The sequence below is a fragment of the Canis lupus genome, chromosome 34 (genome assembly GCF_011100685.1).
Source record: "Canis lupus familiaris isolate Mischka breed German Shepherd chromosome 34, alternate assembly UU_Cfam_GSD_1.0, whole genome shotgun sequence".
Lineage (NCBI taxonomy): Eukaryota > Metazoa > Chordata > Mammalia > Carnivora > Canidae > Canis > Canis lupus.
The window spans coordinates 16260808-16283134 of NC_049255.1; the positions used below are offsets into that span (position 1 = coordinate 16260808).

At 38.8% G+C, this 22327-nt stretch overlaps 1 protein-coding gene across 1 annotated transcript in view; it reads right to left on the reverse strand.

The window, feature by feature from the left end:
* Positions 1–2108: 2108 nt before the first annotated feature.
* The window catches only part of LAMP3 (lysosomal associated membrane protein 3), a 35284-nt gene continuing 15065 nt past the window's right edge, over positions 2109–22327 (reverse strand). Inside the window, exons 4-6 of the mRNA XM_038583490.1 lie at positions 18527–18584; positions 15183–15353; positions 2109–3839 (exon numbers count right to left, since the gene is read on the reverse strand). Coding sequence (XP_038439418.1) covers positions 3706–3839; positions 15183–15353; positions 18527–18584 — 363 coding nt within the window. The 3' untranslated portion in view covers positions 2109–3705. The remainder of the gene's footprint in view (positions 3840–15182; positions 15354–18526; positions 18585–22327) is intronic.

Genomic DNA, 22327 nt, shown 5'->3' on the forward strand with positions numbered 1-22327 from the left:
CCAAACCATGGGCTGTAGTTTATTGACCTGTGTCTTGTTACCCATTTTACAATTGACTTCATGACTTAGTGGATTGGACAGAATTCAGCTCAATATGAGCAATTCTGGACATATGGTAACACAGTCAAGTGTTCCAGGACCCAGTAACAAGCCAAGAGCTATATCTTAAAGGGCATCTATTTCTCTGCAGCAAAGGGCATGACCTCCAGAATACCCAGGACCTGTGTTATGATTCCCCTCCCGAAGTTTGCCAAAAACTCCATACTGTACCTTTTCCTACCACTGATACCTCCAACACGAGGCTTGCCTAATTGTATGACTCAAGCAGCAAAGCTGATTGCATTACTGGCCTAGAGTTGCTACACTGCCCTTTCCTGTTCTGGCCCCACTCAAAACTGATAGCTTTTTGGGTCATGTGGTAAATAAGCCAGGGGAATTTTCCTAGCTGTGGAATGTTGCCTCCAGAACCTAAAAAGGCCTACCTGGTTTTTTGGTGTCTTCTTTGTGGCAAGGATGCAAGATGCAAAACATCTGTATTTTATTTTAGAGGGGATATCTGCCTCTGACCCCTTGGGTCCCTAAAAACTCCAGTGAACTAGTCAGTCCCTGAATCCTCATAGGGTTTGTCTCCTACTTCCTGGAATACATGTATTTTACCAAGGCCTCCAACATAATAATCATTCTATGCTTGTCCTAATTAGCATAATGTTATCAACATAATGGTTCAGTGTGATATCCTGTGGGATATCTGTGTGGTCCAGAGCTCTTTGGATTATATTCTGATAAAGAGTTAACAAATCCTTGAGGCAAAGCCATCAGTTAATATAGTAGAGCAATGGGCCGACACTCAACCTTGGTGAAAAGGCAAATGTGCCTGAGCAGCAGCTGGTCAATAGACTATTAGCACCAGAAGTTAAGGGACTGCTCTCCTGGGGAGGGGCTATACTCGGGGCAGAGTTGGTAGCAGGCTGAAAAGAGCCCTGCCCTCATTAACCTTTGTATAGTTTCCTATTAAGCCACTTTTCTTAGCGTACATACTGGAATTTATTTACCTGAATTTCCCCCAAAAGTAAACCAGCAATTCAACCTTGACAATGGTCCTGGTGTAGCATCCAAGGTGGCCCCCATTAATTTCCACCTCTCCTGGTCTTCACTTTCACATTGTACCAGAGATGGTTGGTGTGACTGATAGAATACAGCACAAGTGATGATACGTAACTTCTGTGAATAGGTGGTCGGTCAATCTCTCTCTCTTGAATGACTCACCTGGGGAAAGTCAGCTGTCATGTTGTGAGCATTCCGATAGGCATGCCGCATGATGTGAGCTTGGAAGCAGATCCTTCAGCGCCAGTTGAACTTTCAGATGACTACAGCTCTGGCCAACAGCTTACCTGCAGCCTGGAAAGAGAGCCTGAACAGAACCACTCAGCTAAGCTGCTCCAGGGTTTCTGACCCTCAGAAACTGTGAGATAATAAATGTTTGTTGTTTTAAGCTACCATGTTTGGGATTAACTTGTTACATAACCATACAGGACTGATACAGCTAATACAGGACTTCTTATTTATCTCAACCCCTGTCAGATGTCTGGCCTCTAGTAAGTCCTTAACCAGTGTTGGTTGAATGAATGAATAAATGGATGGATAAATTGTGGCAGCACTTAAGTAAACCAGTAATCTAGTCAGTCTGATTAAAGAGTTGAGAGATTTAATTTATAACTTTAATGTGGTTTACTTCTCAAAACTTCAGATTCTCTCAAGTAGATCTTTCTACCTAGTAATAAGGTGGCAGTAGAGACTAAAACAAAATCAACTGTAGAAAGATGATTTAACTTACTGATTCAAGCAACAACCTCCACGACAATGGTAAACAAAAATTTTTATAGCACTAAAACTGAATTATAAGACATAAATTCACCTCCAAAATAAGTTTTTTTTTAAGGTTTTATTTATTTATTCATGAGAGACCTACAGAGAGAGAGAGAGGCAGAGACATAAGCAGAGGGAGAAGCAGGCTCCGTGCAGGAAGCCCAATGTGGGACTCAATCCCGGGACCCTGGGCTAACGCCCAGAGCCAAACGCAAATGCTTAACCGCTGAGCTACCCAAGTGTCCCCAAAATAAGTTTTTATTACAAAAACTTTTAATACAATTCAGTATTCTTTTAAGACTAAACCAAGGACCTTGCAACCCTATTGACACATAAGAGAACAAGTCAGGAAAGTCAATATGAACTCTAGGATGACCTGAATTATTCCTTTCCTAAAGAATTCTAGGAGTCTGTGGTTTTCTCTGTTAGTATACTTAGTTCCTTCCTTTAGTTGTAAAAACAATCAGGGGTATAATTCTTGGCAGGTTGCTCTATAGAATGAAGTGAATCGTAATAGAAAATGTGGCTCTAATATGCATAAGGAACAAGTTACCACAAGGGGGAGGTCTACATTCAAAAAAGAAAAGTTGCTTGGTGATTAGAAGATTTTTCTATTTTAAGAAATAAGAAAAATGACTTGAGAAGTTTACTCCATTTCTTTATCTTTAGAGCCATAGCTGCACAATCCCATAAAAATGAGAAACTCTTGTTTTACAGAGACCCCCAAGGTCTCCTTCAAGGAAGTAGAGAACTTTATTGAAGATCGGCCATTTCATTATCAATCAACCCCTCCTTTTATGTCTCCTAATGTCTCATGATTCTGGAGAAATTCATTTTTGCTGGGAAAAAGGAGCATGTGCTAGTGAGAGGCCTTAGGCAGCACTCGGTGTTTTTGTTCTTGTAACCAATTTGGTGTAATGAACAGTCTAGAGACTTTGGTACCAGATCAACCGGTAGTTAAATTCTGGGTCTGCCACTTGTTACCTGGGTAACATTGCAGTGATTATTTTCCTTAAGTTTGAGTTTACTCATCTATAAATTGTGAGAATTAAATGGGATGTACCTCAACTCAGCCTAGTGTCTGGCATATATGTGTTCAAAAACAAAGGGCTATTGTTTTTCGCTTATTAGTGAATTCTGTTGTCCACAGCCACCTAATTCTTAGTCTCTAGTGATTCAGTGGGAGGAATCATCATTCCTTTTTTCATTTTCAATGATTTCAATCATTTTCAATGATTCCTTTAATCATTTTTAAGAGTATAAGTTGATTTGTTCCTCTTGTTGGTGTCACATCGAACCTACAAAACTTGTGATGTGGTGGGCGTTTTGATGACTTTTTAAAAAATTAAAGTGGAAAAGGAGGCAAGTAGATCATCAGACATATGTATATCATATGAAACATGGATAGTAAAAGCATTAGAAGAAGTCCATTTTATAGATAAAGCAGAGGCAGTTTTATAATGGGAAAGATGAAAGGTAAAGTAAAATCCCCAATGTGCACGGGTAGCATTTATTACAATTAACATTGTGGTTTATAATTTGGAAGCATATACCACTTTGCATACTTTACGTTAATTTAACATATCTCAAATGTTGACTTAGAATGGCTAAAATATTTTGAAGCAACTTGGAAAATACTCTGAAGCAACTCACTAGATCTTTCATAAAATGAACAAAAAATATGCAGAAATTGATTTGGTGCTTAAATCAGAAATGGGTTTTGTGAAAGATGGTGATTTACATTGTTAGAAGGACTAATGGTAAGGGAAGTACCCAATATCCTGGAACCGATGAAAGAATTCTCTAAACTCCATTATTTTCTTTTCCCCGGGGCACCAATTAGATTCTCTGGTATCCAGATGGTTCGCGTCTTAGGTGGATTCCATAAACAATCAAACCCACAGCACAGAGACCAAGTACAATGGCCCCAATCACAGGTAGCACAACTGTGTAGTCAGATGAACACTCGTCCACTAAGAGAGAGAAAAAAAATATAGTATGTGGGTAAGGTTTGGTGAGGAAAGACCAGAAAGAGTGGGAAGACTATGAATTTTGGAGTCAAACCCAAGACTGACTTTTTTTTAAATTGAAGTATAGTTGACACACAACCGGGCTTGACTTTTAATCCCACCACTAACTGTGTGAACTGCGATGAGTACTGAACCTTGCAATTTCCTCATTCATAAAGTAAGCAAATAAGGTTATCTTACTTAATCTTTCAACAGCGTTATATATTATTTGCTTGCAATTTGTCCTCTGCAAAGTAGAATGTGCTTACATAAAACAGACTGCCACTAGAGTACACATGATATCTTGAAAACATGTGATATTTATCTGTGTTTTCAAAAATATAAAACATTTTTGCTACACTTAGCGTTCTTTTTTATTGCTTTTAATGAGCTAAAAATATTAGAAAAGTACCTAATTATTTATGAGAACTTAGAAATGAAACTTTATAAATTTGTCAAACTTTCTTTTTATTTCGTTAAGAGAGTACTTATTCAGTTCATTTAAAATGTAATCAGCCTCACCTGGGGAAAGATGGAGAACCCTGAGGAAAAAAGGGAATGTGATTGAATACAAATAAGTAGAGAACAATATCTATATCTTATTCAAGGATAGGTAAAAGTCAACAGATGAATGGATAAAGAAGATGTGGTATACACACATAATGGAATATTATGTAGCCATAAAAAGGATGAGACCTTGACATTTGCAACAACATGGATGGACCTAGGAGGTATTACACTCAGTGAAATTAGTCAGATTGAAAAAGACAAATACCATATGATCTCCACTCATATGTGGAATCTAAAAAAACAAATGAATAAACAAACAAACAAAAAAGCAGAATCAGACCTACAAATACAGAGAACAAACTGATGGTTGCCAGAGGGAAGGGGGCAAAGGAAATGGGTTAAAATAAGTGAAGAGTGGAAGATACAGACTTCCAGGTATGGAATGAATAAGTCACAGGGATGAAAGGCACAGCATAGGAAATAGAGTCAATGATATTATAATAGCACTGTATGGTGACAGATGTAGTTACATTTGTGGTGAGCTTAGCGTTACGTATAGAGAGGCTAAATCACTATGTTGTACACCAGAAACTAATATAACACCATGTCAACTTGAATAAAAAAAAAGAAAAAAAATCCCCACTATATGTTAAAGGGTGGAAAACCAACAGAAAGAAAAATGAATATAGTACTACAATTTTTTTTCATAAATAAAGAAGAAATGAAGATATATTTGCTTGCATTTACATAAAACCTGGAAGGATAAGAATGCATGATAAACCAATAAAATTATTTATAGGTGGCTAAGGGGAGAGTGGGATGGAAGAAAAACATGGTGAGGGCAAGGATTTGTAAGGTAAAACTGCATGTCACCTTAGTTTTAAACCAAATGCGAAGAAAATTTTAATCAAAATTTCAAATATTTGAATAGTATCTTATAAGAAAAAATAAAAAGTACAGATAAGAGACTATATCCATGAGATCCTTGCTTAAACCAATATTTAAACAAATCAAGGATTAATTCTCACCTGAGGTCAGAGAAAAAATCAGGAAGGACCAGGGGAGAGAGAATGATAGAGACTCCAGAAAATGACACATCTGTACAAGACAGGAACTGTGCTTTTCCTACACTATTTGATGTGGCAGTGGACAATATTTATATAATTTTAACAATATATACATTATTAATTTAACAAAAACAGTGATATAACCATAAAGGGAATGGTGTAAGAGTATGAAATCATCTGCCATAACAAGCAGTTTAAAGCTAATAAATTAAGAAATAAGAAAGCTTTTTAACTTTTTAAACAAGAATTATTGAGATAGTTATCATAAGAAATTATAAAAATTAGTTAAAAGTACTTTGTCTCTTAGAGGAAGGACAGGGAAATGTTGCTTTTCATGATAAGCCCTTTTGGAGTACACAATTTTGTTACATATACCTTTTTTTAAAGATTTATTTATTTATTTATTTTAGAGAGACAGAAAAAGCAGACACACATGAGGGGCAGAGGGGCAGAGGGGCAGAGGGAAAGAGAATCTCAAGCAAACTCCCTGCTAAGTGTGGAGCCTCACATGGGGCTCAATCCCACGACCCCAAGATCATGACCTGAGCCAAAATCAAGTTGGACATTCAACTGACTGAGTCACTCAGGTGCCCTTGTTAAATATATATATGATACATATGGATATATATGATACATACATACATATCAATATGATATATATATCAGTAAATATGTTTCTGAGATTTAAAAAAGAACATCAACAAATTAAGAGTTTAATTTGATTAAAATGATTTGGAAAAAAATACAAAAATGTCAAAACAAAATGTAAAACATATACATTAACATAATTCCACCACTAGGAACCTATACTAAAGATATATTCATTTAAGTACACAAAGCAATGTTACAATAATCTCAGTTCAAGAGAACAAAGTAGACAATCTACATATCCACCCAAACTATAAAATGGCATATCTGTACAACAGAATATAATGGAGCCACTACAAAGAATATGCTAGATCTCAGCATGCTGATGTGGAAGTTCCCTAAGATCTGTGCAGCTTTGCATGAGCCCAAACAAATGTGCATGTGTGCCTGAAACGAAAAGATATGCAAGATGCTGGGCAGGGGTAGGTGGGAGTGGAGAGCAATTTCTACTTACCATATAGTTTTACACTATTTAATGTCACATTGCATAAATGTTTTTAAAATGCAGAAAAGTACACAAAGAAAATAATTATCTAGGGTGCCTGGGTGGCTCAGCGGTTTGGTGCCTGCCTTTGGCCCAGAGCATGATCCTGGAGTCCGAGGATCAAGTTCTACATCAAGCTCCCTGCATGGAGCCTGCTTCTCCCTCTGCCTATGTCTCTGCCTCTGTGTGTCTCTCATGAATAAATAAATAAAATCTTCAAAAAAAAAAAAAAAAAGAAAGAAAAGAATTATCTAGTCACCACAGTCCTTCCACTTGAATGAATCACTGCCAACCTTGAAGGCATTTGCTTCCTCTGTACATACATGAGAGTGTGTGTGTGTGCACATGCGTGTGTTTATGTGTATGCTTAAAGAAACATCACTATTTTTTAAAATAGTATTTTCTCACTATAAGTAATTAAGATGATCTACTAAAGCTCACAAATAAAACCGCAAAAACTATAGGAGAGGAAGAAATTTCTTCCAAGATTCTTCCAACTGGTTTAAAAATTATTATTAATAGGAAAAAACATCTAAGTTTTATTATGTGTGCAGAGAGGGTTGATATTGAAATTGATACCCAAAGAAATAACCAAGAAAGACAGTTTTGATACATTTTAGACAAATAGATAATAGGTTTATGAGGAATTGACAGAATAAAGAAAACAGATGTTTGGGAGCTTCAATTAGTAAGGAAGTTTAAGTGGAATTTGGACTAAGATAGCAGATTAGCAAAAGGTAAGGGGTTTTGTTTCTATAGCTTTATTGCCTTTAAAGCTCCTTTCTCTAGTGATAAGTCTTTTTACTTTACTACAGAGAGGATAGCTTTCATATGGGAGATTTATATCCTGCTTTTAGGGCGACAGAGGAGGATCTATGAATGTTGTTTCCCAAGTAGCTTCAATTCAAAATAATCAGTATGCTGTGGTGGTACATTTTGGGCTGCCCTCGCCTGAACCCTTTACAAAACCGATCACTTGAAAAGCACGCATCCAGAAATTATCCTTGCTAAATCATGGACAAATATGACTTCAGATGTCTCTCTTTACAACTATAAGGACAGATGGGTAGAATAATAAATACAAGTAATTTTATTAAAATAGAATCATGCAAGTGCTATTTAACCAAAATTGTTGATTTTAATATAACTTCACTTTATTGAAGAAAAAAAAAGCTAAAGGAAAACTGGGACAATTACCAAACTTCAAATAAATGTATCTTTGTCACAAGATAAGAGTTACGAAGATCATGAAAGATCCCTGTAAGGTTCAAATAAGAAATTATAAATACACACTAAAGGATTATGAAATGCATTAAGAGGGTTATGAAGTAAATGACAGACATGGATTTTCTAAACTGTGTTTTCAATTTAGACAGGATCTATTGATAGTGTTTTGAAAGATTAGCACTAGCAGATTCCCTTCTAGCTCTTTTCTTCCCAACTCAAATTTTGAACTTATTATTTTTTTAAATAATTGTTTGAGTTTATATTATTTCAATTCTATTTGATAACTGCCATTCCTATAGTTAAAAAAGTTTGTTTCGAATATATAACACATTGGCAATTCAAAGTCAAAATAATTCAAAATGTTGTAGGTTGAGACGTTCCACTTTCAGCTTGCCCCATCTTCTTAATTCCCCCTGTCATAACCACTTTATTTATTTGAGAGAAAGATAGAGAGAATGCAAATGATGGGAGGGCCTGACGGAGAGGCAGAGGAAGAAGGAGAGAGAATCTTGAGCAGACTGCACTGAGAATGGAGTTAGAGGCGGGACTCAATCATCATCCTGAGATCATGACCGGGGCTGAAACAAAGAGTTTGATGCTTATCCTGACTGAGGCACCCAGGTTCCCCAAGGATATATTTTGAGTAACTTCCCTATACATATATAAATATGTATGTTCTCATTCTTTCTTATAACTGTATTCTTTTGTGGGATGTATCTGTCCCAGACTGATGAAAACTTCATTTTTTTTATTTTTTGCTATTATAAATAATGCTATAATGAATAACCATGTACATATTTCATATGCAAGAAGGTGTGACCTTATGATAGATTTACAGACCCATAGTTGTTTCATGCTTTTTATATTTAACTACTTAAATAGATTAAATCCCTCTCCCCTTTTTTTTACTGTGGCTTCTCTATTCCTGAGAGATACTTGTTTTTATCCTTCTTTATAATGTGGCTTCTCTCTGATCTTACCAAATTTCATTGTCAAGCATTTTTTTTTAAGAAGAGCTCATTGGTGTTGTATCCCTTGAATTATTTCATGTTTGAAGATATCTGTCTATTATCTTAATAAATAATATTTTGGGGTCACACTTTCTTTCCCTTAGGGTTTTGTAAACATTGGTCTATTGTTTTTTGGCTTTAAATTATTGTAAATAAATCCGAGGGCAACTTTAACTTTCCCCTTTATAGGTGATATATTCTTTTGAGGAGGAGAGAGAATTCATATGTCTAAGGAATTATCTTTAAAGTTTTTTTTTTTATTTTTTTTTAATTTATCTATGATAGTCACACACACAGAGAGAGAGAGGCAGAGACATAGGCAGAGGGAGAAGCAGGCTCCATGCACCGGGAGCCCGATGTGGGATTCGATCCCGGGTCTCCAGGATCGCGCCCTGGGCCAAAGGCAGGCGCTAAACCGCTGCGCCACCCAGGGATCCCCATCTTTAAAGTTCTATAGCTTAGTTTGGATGTATCTCAATGCTAAACTTTCTGTGTCAGTGTTTTTTTTTTTCCCCTGGGACACACTATGCTCTTTTTTTTCCTGGGACAAACTTCAATAATTTATCTTAAGGAAAATCTCTGAAGCCATCAAGTTTATCTTTCTTCTATTTTTAACTCTCTATTTCAGATGCACCAATTATCCTTACTTTAGATGATCTGAATATCTTCCATACCTAGCAGCTGCCCTATAATTTCATAATTTTAATTTTTATCTCCATTAACTGCTGATTTCAGTTATTTTCTCTATGAAGATAATTTATATTTCAGCTCTACTGCTTTTGCCTCTTACTATTTCTATTTATTATTAGGTGTTGCTTTGATACTCAAAGTGTTCACTTGTAGGAGTGAAATCTCCCATTCACCTCACTCTTTCATTATAACACTTCATGATCTCTCGTTATATGGAATTCACACTCTCAACTGATACTCAGCAAAAACCAATTGTCAGGGATTTCTCTCCATTCCTAAAGTTATGTTTTCTTTGTATTTTGTCAACTATGTTCCTTTCTAACTCTCCTTTAATTGTGGTAAGAAAGACATAAAAATTACCATTTTAACTATTTTAAGTATACACTTCAATAAATACATTCACATTTTTGTGCAACCACTATCCATTTTCAGAACATTTTTCATTTTGCAAAACTAAAACTCTATAGCCATATTTTGATCTAATCTTATACTATTTTTATTTATTTTGCTGCAGTTTTTTGCATTAAGGTCATAGAGCTTGTTTTCATCTTGCTTGTTCTTTTTTTTAAAAAGTTTTTTTTTATTTTTAAGTAATCTCTTCACCCAACATGGGGCTTGAAATGACAAACCCAAGATCTTGCTTGCAACCCTCATCTTGTTCACTTTTTTTTTTTCCACCAACTGTTCTTTGCCCATTTTTCTTTTTTTTTTCTTTTTTTTTTTTTATTGGTGTTCAATGTACCAACATACAGAATAACCCCCCAGTGCCCGTCACCCAATCACTCCCACCCCCCACCCCATCTTGTTCACTCTTAAGCATCTTATCCATGACATTGCATTTCCTTCAATATCATTTGGGTAAATTAGGGCCTTTCTGTCCATTATGTCTGAGATCATTTAATCTTTCCCATTGAGCAACCTATTTGGATTCTATCTTCTTTTTTGTACCTTGAGAATTAGCTATAGCCTGGGGGTAGCCTGTGATTTGGGGTTGGCTCCCCAGTTCACTTCCATCAGTCTCTGTGTTGACTCTGCCTCTTCACAGTACCCATTTTCACTACTCTTAGATGAGAAGAGATAAAATGACCGTCTATTTCCCTCCAGTTTTTTTAGGAATGGTAGTAAGCGTTCACAAGATTTCTTTTTTCTCTCATCATATGACTTCCTGGTGAGTGTGGTGGGGGGAAGCAGGTGCTCAGAGCCCAGCTCTGCTGTCCACTCAACTGTTCTTCTGAATCTTGTTTCTTTTTTGTTCACCAGTTTTAAAAGGTAATCGCAATAGATTGTATCTCCACTGCTACTGGTGATTTTAAACACTCTTCCTCGCCCCTCCCCCCATTAGATAATGAGGAAGGAAAATTCTAATCCCTATTTTTTAAAGATTTTTTTAAAAAATTATTCATTCATGAGAGACACACACACACACAGAGGCAGAGACACAGGCAGAGGGAGAAGCAGGCTCCATGCAGGCAGCCCGATGTGGGACTCGATCCCGGGACTCCAGGATCACGACCTGGGCCTAAGGCAGGTGCTAAACCGCTGAGCCACCCAGGGATCCCCTCTAGTCCCTATTTTAACTCTACTTTTTCATTTCATATGTTTCTATAATATTTAAAAGAAAAACTTAAGCCATCTTCATGTATTTCCTGTTTCCATTTTTTCTTAAAAATTAAGAATTAGTACTGCAGAATAAATCATAACCATTTTAAACAGTTAATGAGGCAAAACCAAAATTCAGACACACATTTATACACATTTGCTAATCAATGTCTGTTTTGAAATTCATACATAATTCTTTAATCACAACACATTTGTGAAAACCTAGAAACAATAAAAATTCTCAACAACACAATAAATATATTATTATATACTGTTGATAGCATATTCATGATAGCAGCCATAATAATGACCCTTGGCACCTTTGCACAGAGAAATGCTTATGATGCACAGGTAACAAAGGATTCCAAACCGGGTTCTCTGTATGCTCCGGTTTGTAAAATACGCATGTGAGGGAAATATATCAAAATTAACAATGGCTAGGTTCTCTCCAGGTGGGCATTCGTGAAGGTTTCTATTCTCTCTAGGTGGGTTGCAGAGGGAGGGGTGAATTCAGGATGCTCCACCCTCCACGGAAGAGAAAAATGGGGGTCTAAACCTGCAGGACCCGCAAGCAGCAGGTGCGCTAAGGGCAAGGGGCAAGTGCGGCCTGCAGGGGAGGCTCGCAGGGGCGGCCCGCAGCGCTTCCCGGAGCGCCCAGCACCTGCCGCGGACCCCAGACAGCGCCCAGCAGCGCCCTGCAGTAAGCCGCGCACCCCTGGACCCCGAGGCCGCTCCCGGGGATGCCAAGGGTCCAGGGCCGCCTCCCGCCCCTAAGTGAACTGCCTTACTCCTCTCTTCTTGATTTTAATTCCCCTTCTTTCCCCATGTGCTGTGGGAGAAATTTCCACACACTAGACCAGTAACCTTCCTTTAGTCATTCTCCCGGATGGTCATGGCTGGGTGCGATACAGGACCTCTGAGTTACCCCCGAGGTGGAGCTAGAAACAGGAGTTGGAGGGGGGGATGGTTGATTCCTGCTGGAGGAACCTGTTGCAGGGCCTGCTGGAGATGGAGAGACGCGGCATCTCTCCGAAGGCAAGCCCTCGCTGGTAAACCGGGTCACAGCCCAGATTTCCCTCAACATCTCCTGTTGTAAGGAAGGAACAGGAATGTCCTAACACTTGAAACGTCTTAGGGGCTCTTAAAGCTCTCTTGAAGCTGCTGTGTGCCCTCCCGACCCCCTCACTTCTGAGAAAATGGAAAGAGATGAAATCCTTCCAGGGAAAGCCAGAACATCCTCTGGATAAGCAGTGGTTAGAGTGCTGTTGCCAAATTTCATAAACTTCCTGTTAAAAACAGGTGAGTGGCACTTCTGGCAAATACAGAAAAATGAGAAAACCTTTTTCAGGAAAAGCAGTTAAAACCATTACTCACTGTTTTCTCCAAAATAAAGACATCAGTTCTCCTATTTCCTTTTTTTTTTTTTTTAATGTAGGCTCCAGGTCCAGCAGGGAGCTCAAGGCCTGGCTTGAACTCAGGACCCTGAGATTAAGACCAAGGTGAGATCAAGAGTCACTGAGCCACTCAGGTGCCTCCTCAATTATCCTCTTTAAACAATGTAAAAATTGTTTAAACATTGTAAACAATTACAATGTAACAATGTAATGTTTATCCTCTTTAAACAATGTAGGCGGTCGAGCATCTGTCTTCAGCCCACATGGTGATCCTGGAGTCCCAGAATCGAGTCCCACATCCCTGCATGGAGCCTGCTTCTCCCTCTGCCTATGTCTCTGCCTCTCTGTGTGTGTGTGTCTCTCATGAATAAATAAATAGAATCTTTTTTTTAAAAGTGAAAAAAGAAAACTGTATTAAAAAATAAACAATATAAGAAAGAAAACCATGAATAAGATTGTAAGCTGGGGATCACTGGGTGGCTCTGTGGTTTAGTGCTTGCCTTCAGCCCAGGGCATGATCCTGGAGTTTCGGCATCAAGTCCCTCATTGGGCTCCCCGCATGGAGTCTGCTTCTCCCTCTGCCTGTGTCTTTGCCTCTCTCTCTATGTCTCTAATGAATAAATAAATAAAATCTTTAAAAAAATTGTAAGCTATATTTGATAGAATTTTCCTCCACTTATCAATCTCTCCCAATCAGGAATCCCTGGCTTATGATTTTTTTTTTTTGGTAAATGTTTGCTTACAAGGAAAGTGGGTGGTGCCTTCAGCTTAGGTCATGATCTCAGGGTCCTGGGATGGAGCTCCATGTCGGGCCCCCTGCACAGTGGGGAGTCTGCTTCTCTCCCTCCCCGCTGCTGCTCCCCTTGAAAAAAAGGAAAATGGATAATAATCTGGGGTAGATCTACCTATTCTTTCTGTTTGCCATTCCTGATTCTTTGGATGCTTTGACCCCTGGCCATAATGGCCCAAATTAACAAAATTACAAGGATAGGCTAGAATCAAATAAGAATAGAGACAAAGCAGAAAAAAAAATGTGAAGGAGGCAGACAACAAATGAAGGTGAAAAAATTGGTTAAGAATGTGGCAAGTTGAGAATTATATGAAAGGGGAAGGACGGGAGGGGATGAAATGAAAAGGTAGCTTTTCTATGTTTCCCTGTGGGCACTGCTAAGAGAGGCCAGATGTATGTTGCTGAAAGGTTTTATTTCTCACCTCTGCTATGACAAGGTTTCCCACTTGCTCACTTCCTGCTTCACAGAGGTTCAGAGGCAGAGGAAGAGCAAGTGTGTACCTTATTTTTTAAGATCACATGATTAATTACAGAGGCTTTTCAAACCTTCATCATGAATTTTTAAGTTTCCTCAAGTTGGAAGTTTTGAGACCAGATGACAAAGTGGGTGCCACACCTACTAAGAAATTTTTAATATTTTTATCTTAGCACTGTGGTAAAAGTCCAAAATGGAGGCAGAGATTTCAAGATTCAGACAAAACCTACAGAAATCAGGGGGTCTGAGGCCAGCAACACTTTAATCCTTCCTCTGTTCCATGCTTCCTAGCAAGTATATCAGAAGATTTTTGTAGGCACATTTTCAACTTTATAATGGAACTCAAAGATAAGTTGGGTTCACATTACAGAAATGGAATTTACAGCTAAACTTTTAGCTAAATCTATATATGAAAATTGAGAAGTACTCATAATGTTTTTAGCTATTATGAGAGGAAGGTTTTAGAAACTGAAATTCAATTCCTAGACATACATAGAAATATTTTTTTCCCATAGAAATCTTTATAACCTGTTTCCCCAGAAGGAAAAAAAAAAACTTTCAGAAAGTCACCTTGGTCTGCCCCTGGCCTTCTGCCTAGAACCTGCTTCTCTCTGTGGGGAAGTTGCATAGAACTCAAAGCAGAAGTTACATAGAAACTAAAACCAACTATAAGGAAGCTCTAGTCAGGGGAATTGAGAAGAGGGAGCCCAATAGAGTATATATTTCTATGTTGAATTATTGCAATTTTCTCTTTTCTCTCTGCAAGTGGGAAAGAATCGATTCTGAAATCTTGAGTTTTAGATATTACTAATAGGATCTTAAAAGTTTCCAAATATACCTGAGTTTTCCAGTACTCAACAGCTCGGAAAGGGAAAGTTGCAGATGGTATTTTCTGACTTTTTGATTGAGTATGTGTGTGTGTGTGTGTATTTGGAGGAGGCAGGATATGTGTTTTGGTTTTACCAGGAGAATGCATCCTGTTGTCGAGAGTGGTGGATATGAATGAGTTAAAGTAGCTGATTTTTTTTTTAAGATTTTATTTATTTATTCATGAAAGACACAGAGAGACAGAGTCACAGGCAGAGGGAGAAGCAGGCTCCATGCAGGGATCCCAATGTGGGATTCGATCTGGGGACTCCAGGATCACGCCCTGACCTGAAGGCAGGTGCTTAACTGCTGAGCCACCCGGGCTTCCCTAAAGTATCCGATTTTGAGATTGGTATTGACTCAAAGGAATGACAGGAGGGAAAGTTGGACAGAGAAACTTGGCCCTAAAAGCTTTGTGGAATCATACTGTCATGGAAACTCACATGACCCTTGTCCCTTTGACAGTTTCACACACAAATAACAACTTGAAACTACCCCCTGGGTCTCTGAAGTTTATGCTTGTGACATGAGGAAGACTTGACTTACCATTACCAAAGTGGTCATCTTCGAAATCAAAGGCTTGAAATTGGACATTCATTGTTTTCAGTTGAAGGTGGGTTGACAGCTGGATGCTCTGTTCGCTCACACATTTGAAGGAATGCCCAACCCCAGTCTCGAACATCACCACAGAGCTTTTCATTCCTTGGTAGATTTTCTCTGAAAACACAAGGATGACATATAACCACATCTTAGTATGTATCCATTGAATTTCAGCTGTTCCCGGGTGGCCCATAGGCAGTTAAATGGCCTTCGTTCAGATGTGGCCTTCAAGGTTTTGCCTTTTCCTCGTGAAGTAACCCCTCTGGTGCTCTTGGGGACTTTTTTCTGGTATTATGTGGTATAGGCGGGCAAACTCACATGAACTGGAATGTACTAGCTTTGGAATGAGAATTTTTAGGACCTTTTTCTTCAGTTGTCTTAAATCATTGGGGGCAGCATTGGTGGGGACTACTGTCAATGCTTGGGGACTACAGAGAAGTGCCCACAAAACCCTCAGAAATAAGTGACGGGCACTGAGGGGGGCACTTGATGGGATGAGCACTGGGTGTTATTCTGTATGTTGGCAAATTGAACACCAATAAAAAATAAATTTATTATTAAAAAAAAGAGAGAAGTAGGTTGCTTTCTGTGACAGTCACATGAACCCTTAATGAATCAGAATAGACATACACAGTCACCAAGTGGAACATTTGCATATTACCAGACTGTATTAATCTAGCAAAGCGATGGGCTAATCCCATCGTTAGGAGGGGTTGTTACATCCATCCATAGAAACATGGTAAAGAGAGCAGCCTATCTCTGCCCATCTGAGTGCTTTTGGAAGAGAAAGACTGTTCAAGGACTGGCGCTCTACTATGACAGGTATACCCTTTTCAAGGAAACATATGCTTCAAGGCAGATGGGGCTAAACATCTTAATCATATTATTAACTCCATTTGCTATAATTCCGCATTCACCAAACACCCTTCTGATAATACTTTGGCTTCTTGAATGGGAGAAAATCCACTGGTCAGAGGACCCAGCTGTCTAGTCCCCTTGGTAGTTACCATAAGAAATAGTTCCATGGTAAATGCACATATTTGCATTTTGATTTTATACATTAGTTTCATGACCTTGGTTTAGATGTCTTCTTGAAGACACAGACAATACATAAGGCGGTGCTGACAGCCCCCACAGTTGAGGACCAGACTATGGACCTTAGTGAATTCACCAAAGTGGTGCCTGCGAGGAATACCCACGGGCTGCTAATGAGGGAACTTGAAAGTCTCCCTCCTTTCCTGGCTCTGTGGGTGTGTTTGCCTGTGTCTAATGTAGCCTTCCACATCAAGGGTCTGCTTGCTATGCAGAGGGGGCCATGCAAATACTCTGCATGCACTGTCCTAATTCTCATACAATCTTTTGAGATCGATTCTACTGTCTCCATTTTACAGACAAGGAAATGGAGAGTTGGAGAACTGAAAACATTTGCCTAAGATCCTACAGCACAGCTAGTAAGTGGTATTTGGACTCAAGCAGTCTGATTCTACAGTCTGCTGTCTTGACCACTATCCTATTGTGTCTCCTGACTATTACTGTACTATGTACTGTAGATTCTTGCATATATACATGCAAAAATCCCTCATGATGTACTCCATTAGCCACGTACACTACTATATCATGTCTTATATCCAGGGTAGTCTACTACTATGACTCCCACTAACATTACAACAATCATTACCTCTGTAATTACCGCTACCACCACCACTGATGTGTAAATTATCATTATTGTGATTTCTACAGCTCTGCTACTACTGCTGAGTCTGGAATTGTTGAGTTGTTGTTTTATCCCCTTTGTCAGCCTCTAGCCTAGCTTCTGGTCTGACTTTCCCTTCTCCTGTTTCTTGAGACATTACTACTCTATTGCTGGTTAAAATTTAGTCCATGCTTTGTGATATCATTTGCTAATTTATGTTAGAATTCACAATATGTATTCCCCAGCCTATATGAGCACCCTTGACTAAGTGAGGTACTATATATGAAAATGAGTTGTCAACTTGACATCTTACTTACTTTTAACCAATAATCATTGACAACATCCTCTTGAACAACATCAATAAAATGTATCTTATATTTTAAATAGACATTTCTTCACATTTTCATCTCTTGGCAAGTTTCTTTAGTATAGGTTCCTTAATAAGATAAGTTTAAGCTAGTCAAAAGACAGAATTTTAAAAAGGAGAAAAAAGACATGTGTGGTACCTGGCACAGAGTAGGTGCCAGCAATGGTTTGTTATCCAAGTTTGGGCTTTCCAGAGAAACATTTGAACCCTTGAGAAACTCGTCTGAATTGACTGGGAGCATTACTTTCCTAGACAGGAACCTTAGAGGAGTTCTCTCGACTGGCCCTACTGTGGCTAATTCTCTATATAGCAACCAAACTGAATTTTTATAAATGTAAATTTGATATACCATTTCCCTACACCAAACCATCCTATGGCAACCTTTCACACTTTAAACTAAAATCCAAAGTTCTCACCTTATCTTACCCACAAGCCCTACATGGTCTGGCCTGGATGACCCTCAGACCTTATTTGCTGCTTTCTTCACTCTCTTGGGCACACGCAGTACTTGCCACTCCCTGAACAGATGAGCAAGTTCACTTCTAAGGATTTGTGTATCTGTTGTTCCTGCCACCTGAAAAAAAGGCTCCTCCAGGCCCAGAGCCCCCAAATGGGGATACCTCTCTACTCAAACTTCCCCTCTTTAGAGATACTTTCCTCCCCTGAGGGCTTCCCAAAGGTCCTACCAAGAATATCTTTCCAATCCTCTCCCCCAGGACCTGTTTGTGTTTGCTCATAGAACTTAACACTACTTAACTATTATAATTTAATGTGTCTGTTTATGGTCCTCTCCCCACTTCTAGAATGTAAGCTCCATGACAGCAGGGACTATACATTTGGATAATAGGGATTTCTATTACAGGGCTTGGCACCTAGCTGGCACTAACTACAGTTGTTTTTGTGTGTGTGTGTGGTTTTTGGGGGTGTTTTTGTAGCATGAACGCATGATTCCAAGAGTCTAGAATAAATTGCACCATCAATAGCAAATCTGTCCAAAAGTCACTAAACTCCTTACAGTTGCTGATAATGATCCCTGACATAATGTACTCCAGCCTCCTTCATGAGCAGATGAGCAAACTGAAGCAAACAAAGATGTAGTATGTTTTCCTGGTTACTTTCTCAGTCTGTCTCTCCAAAGCAGCATCAAAGATTAGCAATTCAATGGGGTGTGAAATGAGCTAACCTGAAGCACAGCATCACTGCTAGTGGAACGGCCTTCTAACTACTTACCTGGATTTGAGACCGCCAAATAGGCTCCTACTTCATTGATATAATATGAGTTTTCATCCTGTAAAACAGCAGTGTATTAACCTTCGGGCAATCTTTTTTTATGTTAACGATCCTAGTTTACAAACTTTGTTTAGGCAAGGGGCAGCCTGGTGGCTCGGCAGTTTAGCGCCGTCTTCAGCCCAGGGTGTGATCCTGGAGACCCGGGATCGAGTCCCACATCAGGCTCCCTGCATGGAGCCTGCTTCTGTCTCTGCCTGTGTCTCTGCCTCTCTCTGTGTGTCTCTCATGAATAAATAAATAAAATCTTAATAAAAATAAAATAAAGCAGCACTGCCTCATCTCCAACAAATAATCTCTGATGCTTACAGGAATGTGAGAAGTCCACACACTGTCCTAAAACTCATCATTAAAAAAAAAAAAAAAAAAAAACAAACTTTGCTTAGGCAAAATTCCAGCTCTTTGATCTTTGATATGGGGTTTTGGGGGTGTAGTGGTATGGAGCCATAATTGTGTCTGAAAAGTTCAAAAAAGTCAATATACCACACAATAAATAAATAATAAGAAATAGTTTACTCCTGGTCCCAAATTTCTCTACTGCATACTTGTTGCTAGAGCCTAAAATTCAAATTCCACCACTCCAGAGTCCCTTAAGTTAGGCCAAGTTTCTCCCTGTTAAAATATATATACGTCTGGAAGGTGGAGAGGTTGGAGGGGTACACATTAAGCTTTTACTAGTAATGAATATCTAGGTAAAACTGAGACCACTCATCTTCTTTTTAAAGGCAGAAATAACTTCAGCATTTAAAGATTTGTTTATTTTAGAGAGAGAGCAGAGGGAAGGGGCAGAAGGAAAGAGGGAGAGAAAGTCCCAAGCAGACTCTGTCTAAACTTGGAGACTGATATGGGGCTCTATCTCACAACCCTGAGATTAACTTGAGTTGAAACTCAGAGTCAGTCATTTAACTGATTGAACCACCCATGTGCCCTGAGACCACTCATCTTTAAGGCTATCATGGGTGGACTTCATGGAGCTTATAAACTCTCTGGGAAAAACAATGTGTTCAAAATTTTGCAGGCATTTTCTTGGGGAGGGTATAGAATTGCTTTGAATAGATTAAAGGATTCATGTCTCCAAAATGATTAGATAGGGCTACCATGAGGGATTCTGGAAAGAAATGGCTTACTGAGATCAGGGGGTGTTCTCAAAGAGGACTTGGAGGTTGTGTTCAGAAATATTAAGCAGTGTTCCACATTCTATTCAGGGATTGTCCTTTTGGGGAAAAAAAAAAGACCATTACAAACAGCCCTATAAACTCCTGAGACACTAAGAGTGTGAAACAAAGGGAATTGAACTGAGATATGGAAGGGTAAGTTGAAAAAGGAGGCCTTGGGGTTTTTAAAAGTAGGTGATTTGCAGTTACTTTTTGCAAACATTCATTAGAAACTATCCACAAGTAAGAGGTGCAAAAACAGAGGTATAAAACAACCAAAATCAGAATCTGAAATTGAATTACCTTTAGTAGTTTCAAGTCTGGTCATAAAGAAAGTTAACAATAATTATCTTGACTACATTCAGTCTATCTATGTATTATTTGTAGATGAAATGATGATTCCCTATACAATATAAGGGTTCTAAAAATAGAAACTGTTTTAGTAAGGCAACTCCTACTGATACACTCAACTCTAGATCCTATAATTCATCAAATAGCACCTATTACATCCTGGCTTCTTACCTTGTGCGGGGCACTGGAGCAGACACTTCTATGCCATGCCTTATTTAATCCTCACAGCAAATGAGAAGAAATGGAGGCTCACTGACTTGCCCAAGGTCACAGCCCTAATAGGTGGCAGGGAAAGATATGACTCCCAAGCTTCTTGTCTCCAAGTCTAGCATTTAATTTCTCTTAGATATACTCCAGATCAGGTATTGCTCTAGGTCCTGGAAAAGAATAAGACCTGGCTCCTTCCTTCAAGGTGCTCAGTCCTGGGTCGCAAAGGCAAAGTAAACAATGTACTTGGACCATCCATTTGTTTTAGAGAGAATATCTGTGACCCAGGCCCTTCTTTGGTCACTTTCACAAACGATCTATTGAGGTTATTCTTTGGGGTCCTTTTTAGCATAAAGAGACCTGTATTTCAGGGCCCAAAGTCACTGTTATAAGATCCCTGCTCTATCCTAAGAGCAGAGAGGATCCACTGATGGGATTTAAGGAAGACAGTCACACAAGCATGACTTAGTTTTTTGAAATTTCTTGGCTGCAAGTATGAGATTGCTTTAAGGAGCAGCAGGAGAACAGTGATAAAGTGAGCTCTGAGCTCCATAGGGGACTTCCTAGAATCTTCCCCTTCCTGTGGCATCTCCTCCATCTATCCTCACATAAGGAAAAGCTTTATATTTCTACAAAGGCTTCACAGTTTACTAAGTGCATGCTTTTACCTACATTGCTTCTTTTGATCCTCATAACAGCTGCCTGAGAAAGAAAAAATATTATCAGCCCATTTTGCAGCTGAAAACAAAGAGACTCAGAGGAGTTAAGAATCTATCTCTAACTCACATTGTTTGTAAGTGACACAAAGCAAAATCTGGTCTACAGGATCCTGCCCTACACTTTCCTCTATGGGATATGTGGGTATGGACAAACAATTTGTTGCACTAGAACTTTCTTTCACATTCCCTGAAATGCAGTTGTTCATATTTAGCCATCTATTGGAAGCAGGACCAGCTACATAATCTGTGGTGCCTACTGTAAAACAAAAATATAGGATTTCCTGTTCAAAAGTCATTGAAGAATTTCAAGAGGGGACAGCAAAGCTTAAACCAAGCATGGGCCCGGCCGACTACATAAGTTACATGCTCATGAAGCCAGTCTTGATAGGAAGGGCCATTTCTGCTCCCCAAGAACCAGTGCTATATAGGGCTAAGGCCAAAAGGGGGGCTTTCCAAAGCAGATGGCAGAGTGCTCACATTCACTGTGAATTCACCTTAATGGCATGACAGGATAGAGTCCGGAGCCCATATCCAGTTTCCTTCTATTAGCCAAATGTTTCCTGGGTTCTGAGCTGATGTCTATGGTTATGATAAAGGAAAATCATTTGTTAGGTGACTCATGTAAACAAAAGTGCAAGCAGATGTTTATTTTCCTTGAGATTCCAAATTTTATATAATTTATGCTACTGATACTAAATGAGTTTTATCTAGATAATTGTGCCCAATTTTTCTGTAAAGTTTTGAAATAGAAATAGTAGAATAGAAATAAAATTGTCTTTTTCTTTTTAACTAATTTCTACAACCAACGTGGGGCTCAAACTCACAACCCTGAGCGAGATCAAGAGTCATACTCCACTGAAAGAGCCAGCCAGGCACTCTGAAATTGTCTTCTATTTAAACTAGAGAAAAACATTTATTTTTAGACTCAGAAGTTTAGAATTTGGCATAATGTGAATGGTAGTAGGGCTGGTTTATTCTATAAAAGGGATTGGCAAGTTTGTTTATGTAAAGAGCCAGATGATAAATATTTTAGGCTTTGTGATTCTGTGTAGCTGATACTCAATCCTGCCATTGTAGCACAGAAGCAGCCAAAGACAACATGTACATAAGCGAGTGTGGCCATGTTTGTCAAATAGCACCTACCAAAACCTTCATTTATGGACACTAAAATTTGACCTTCATATAATTTTCAGGTGCCACATAATATTGTCTACCACCACCACCCCCGGCCATTTAAAAATGTAAAAGTAATTCTTAGGCTTCAGACTCTACATTTTTTGGTAGCTGTCTGAATTTGACCTGGGGGCCACAGC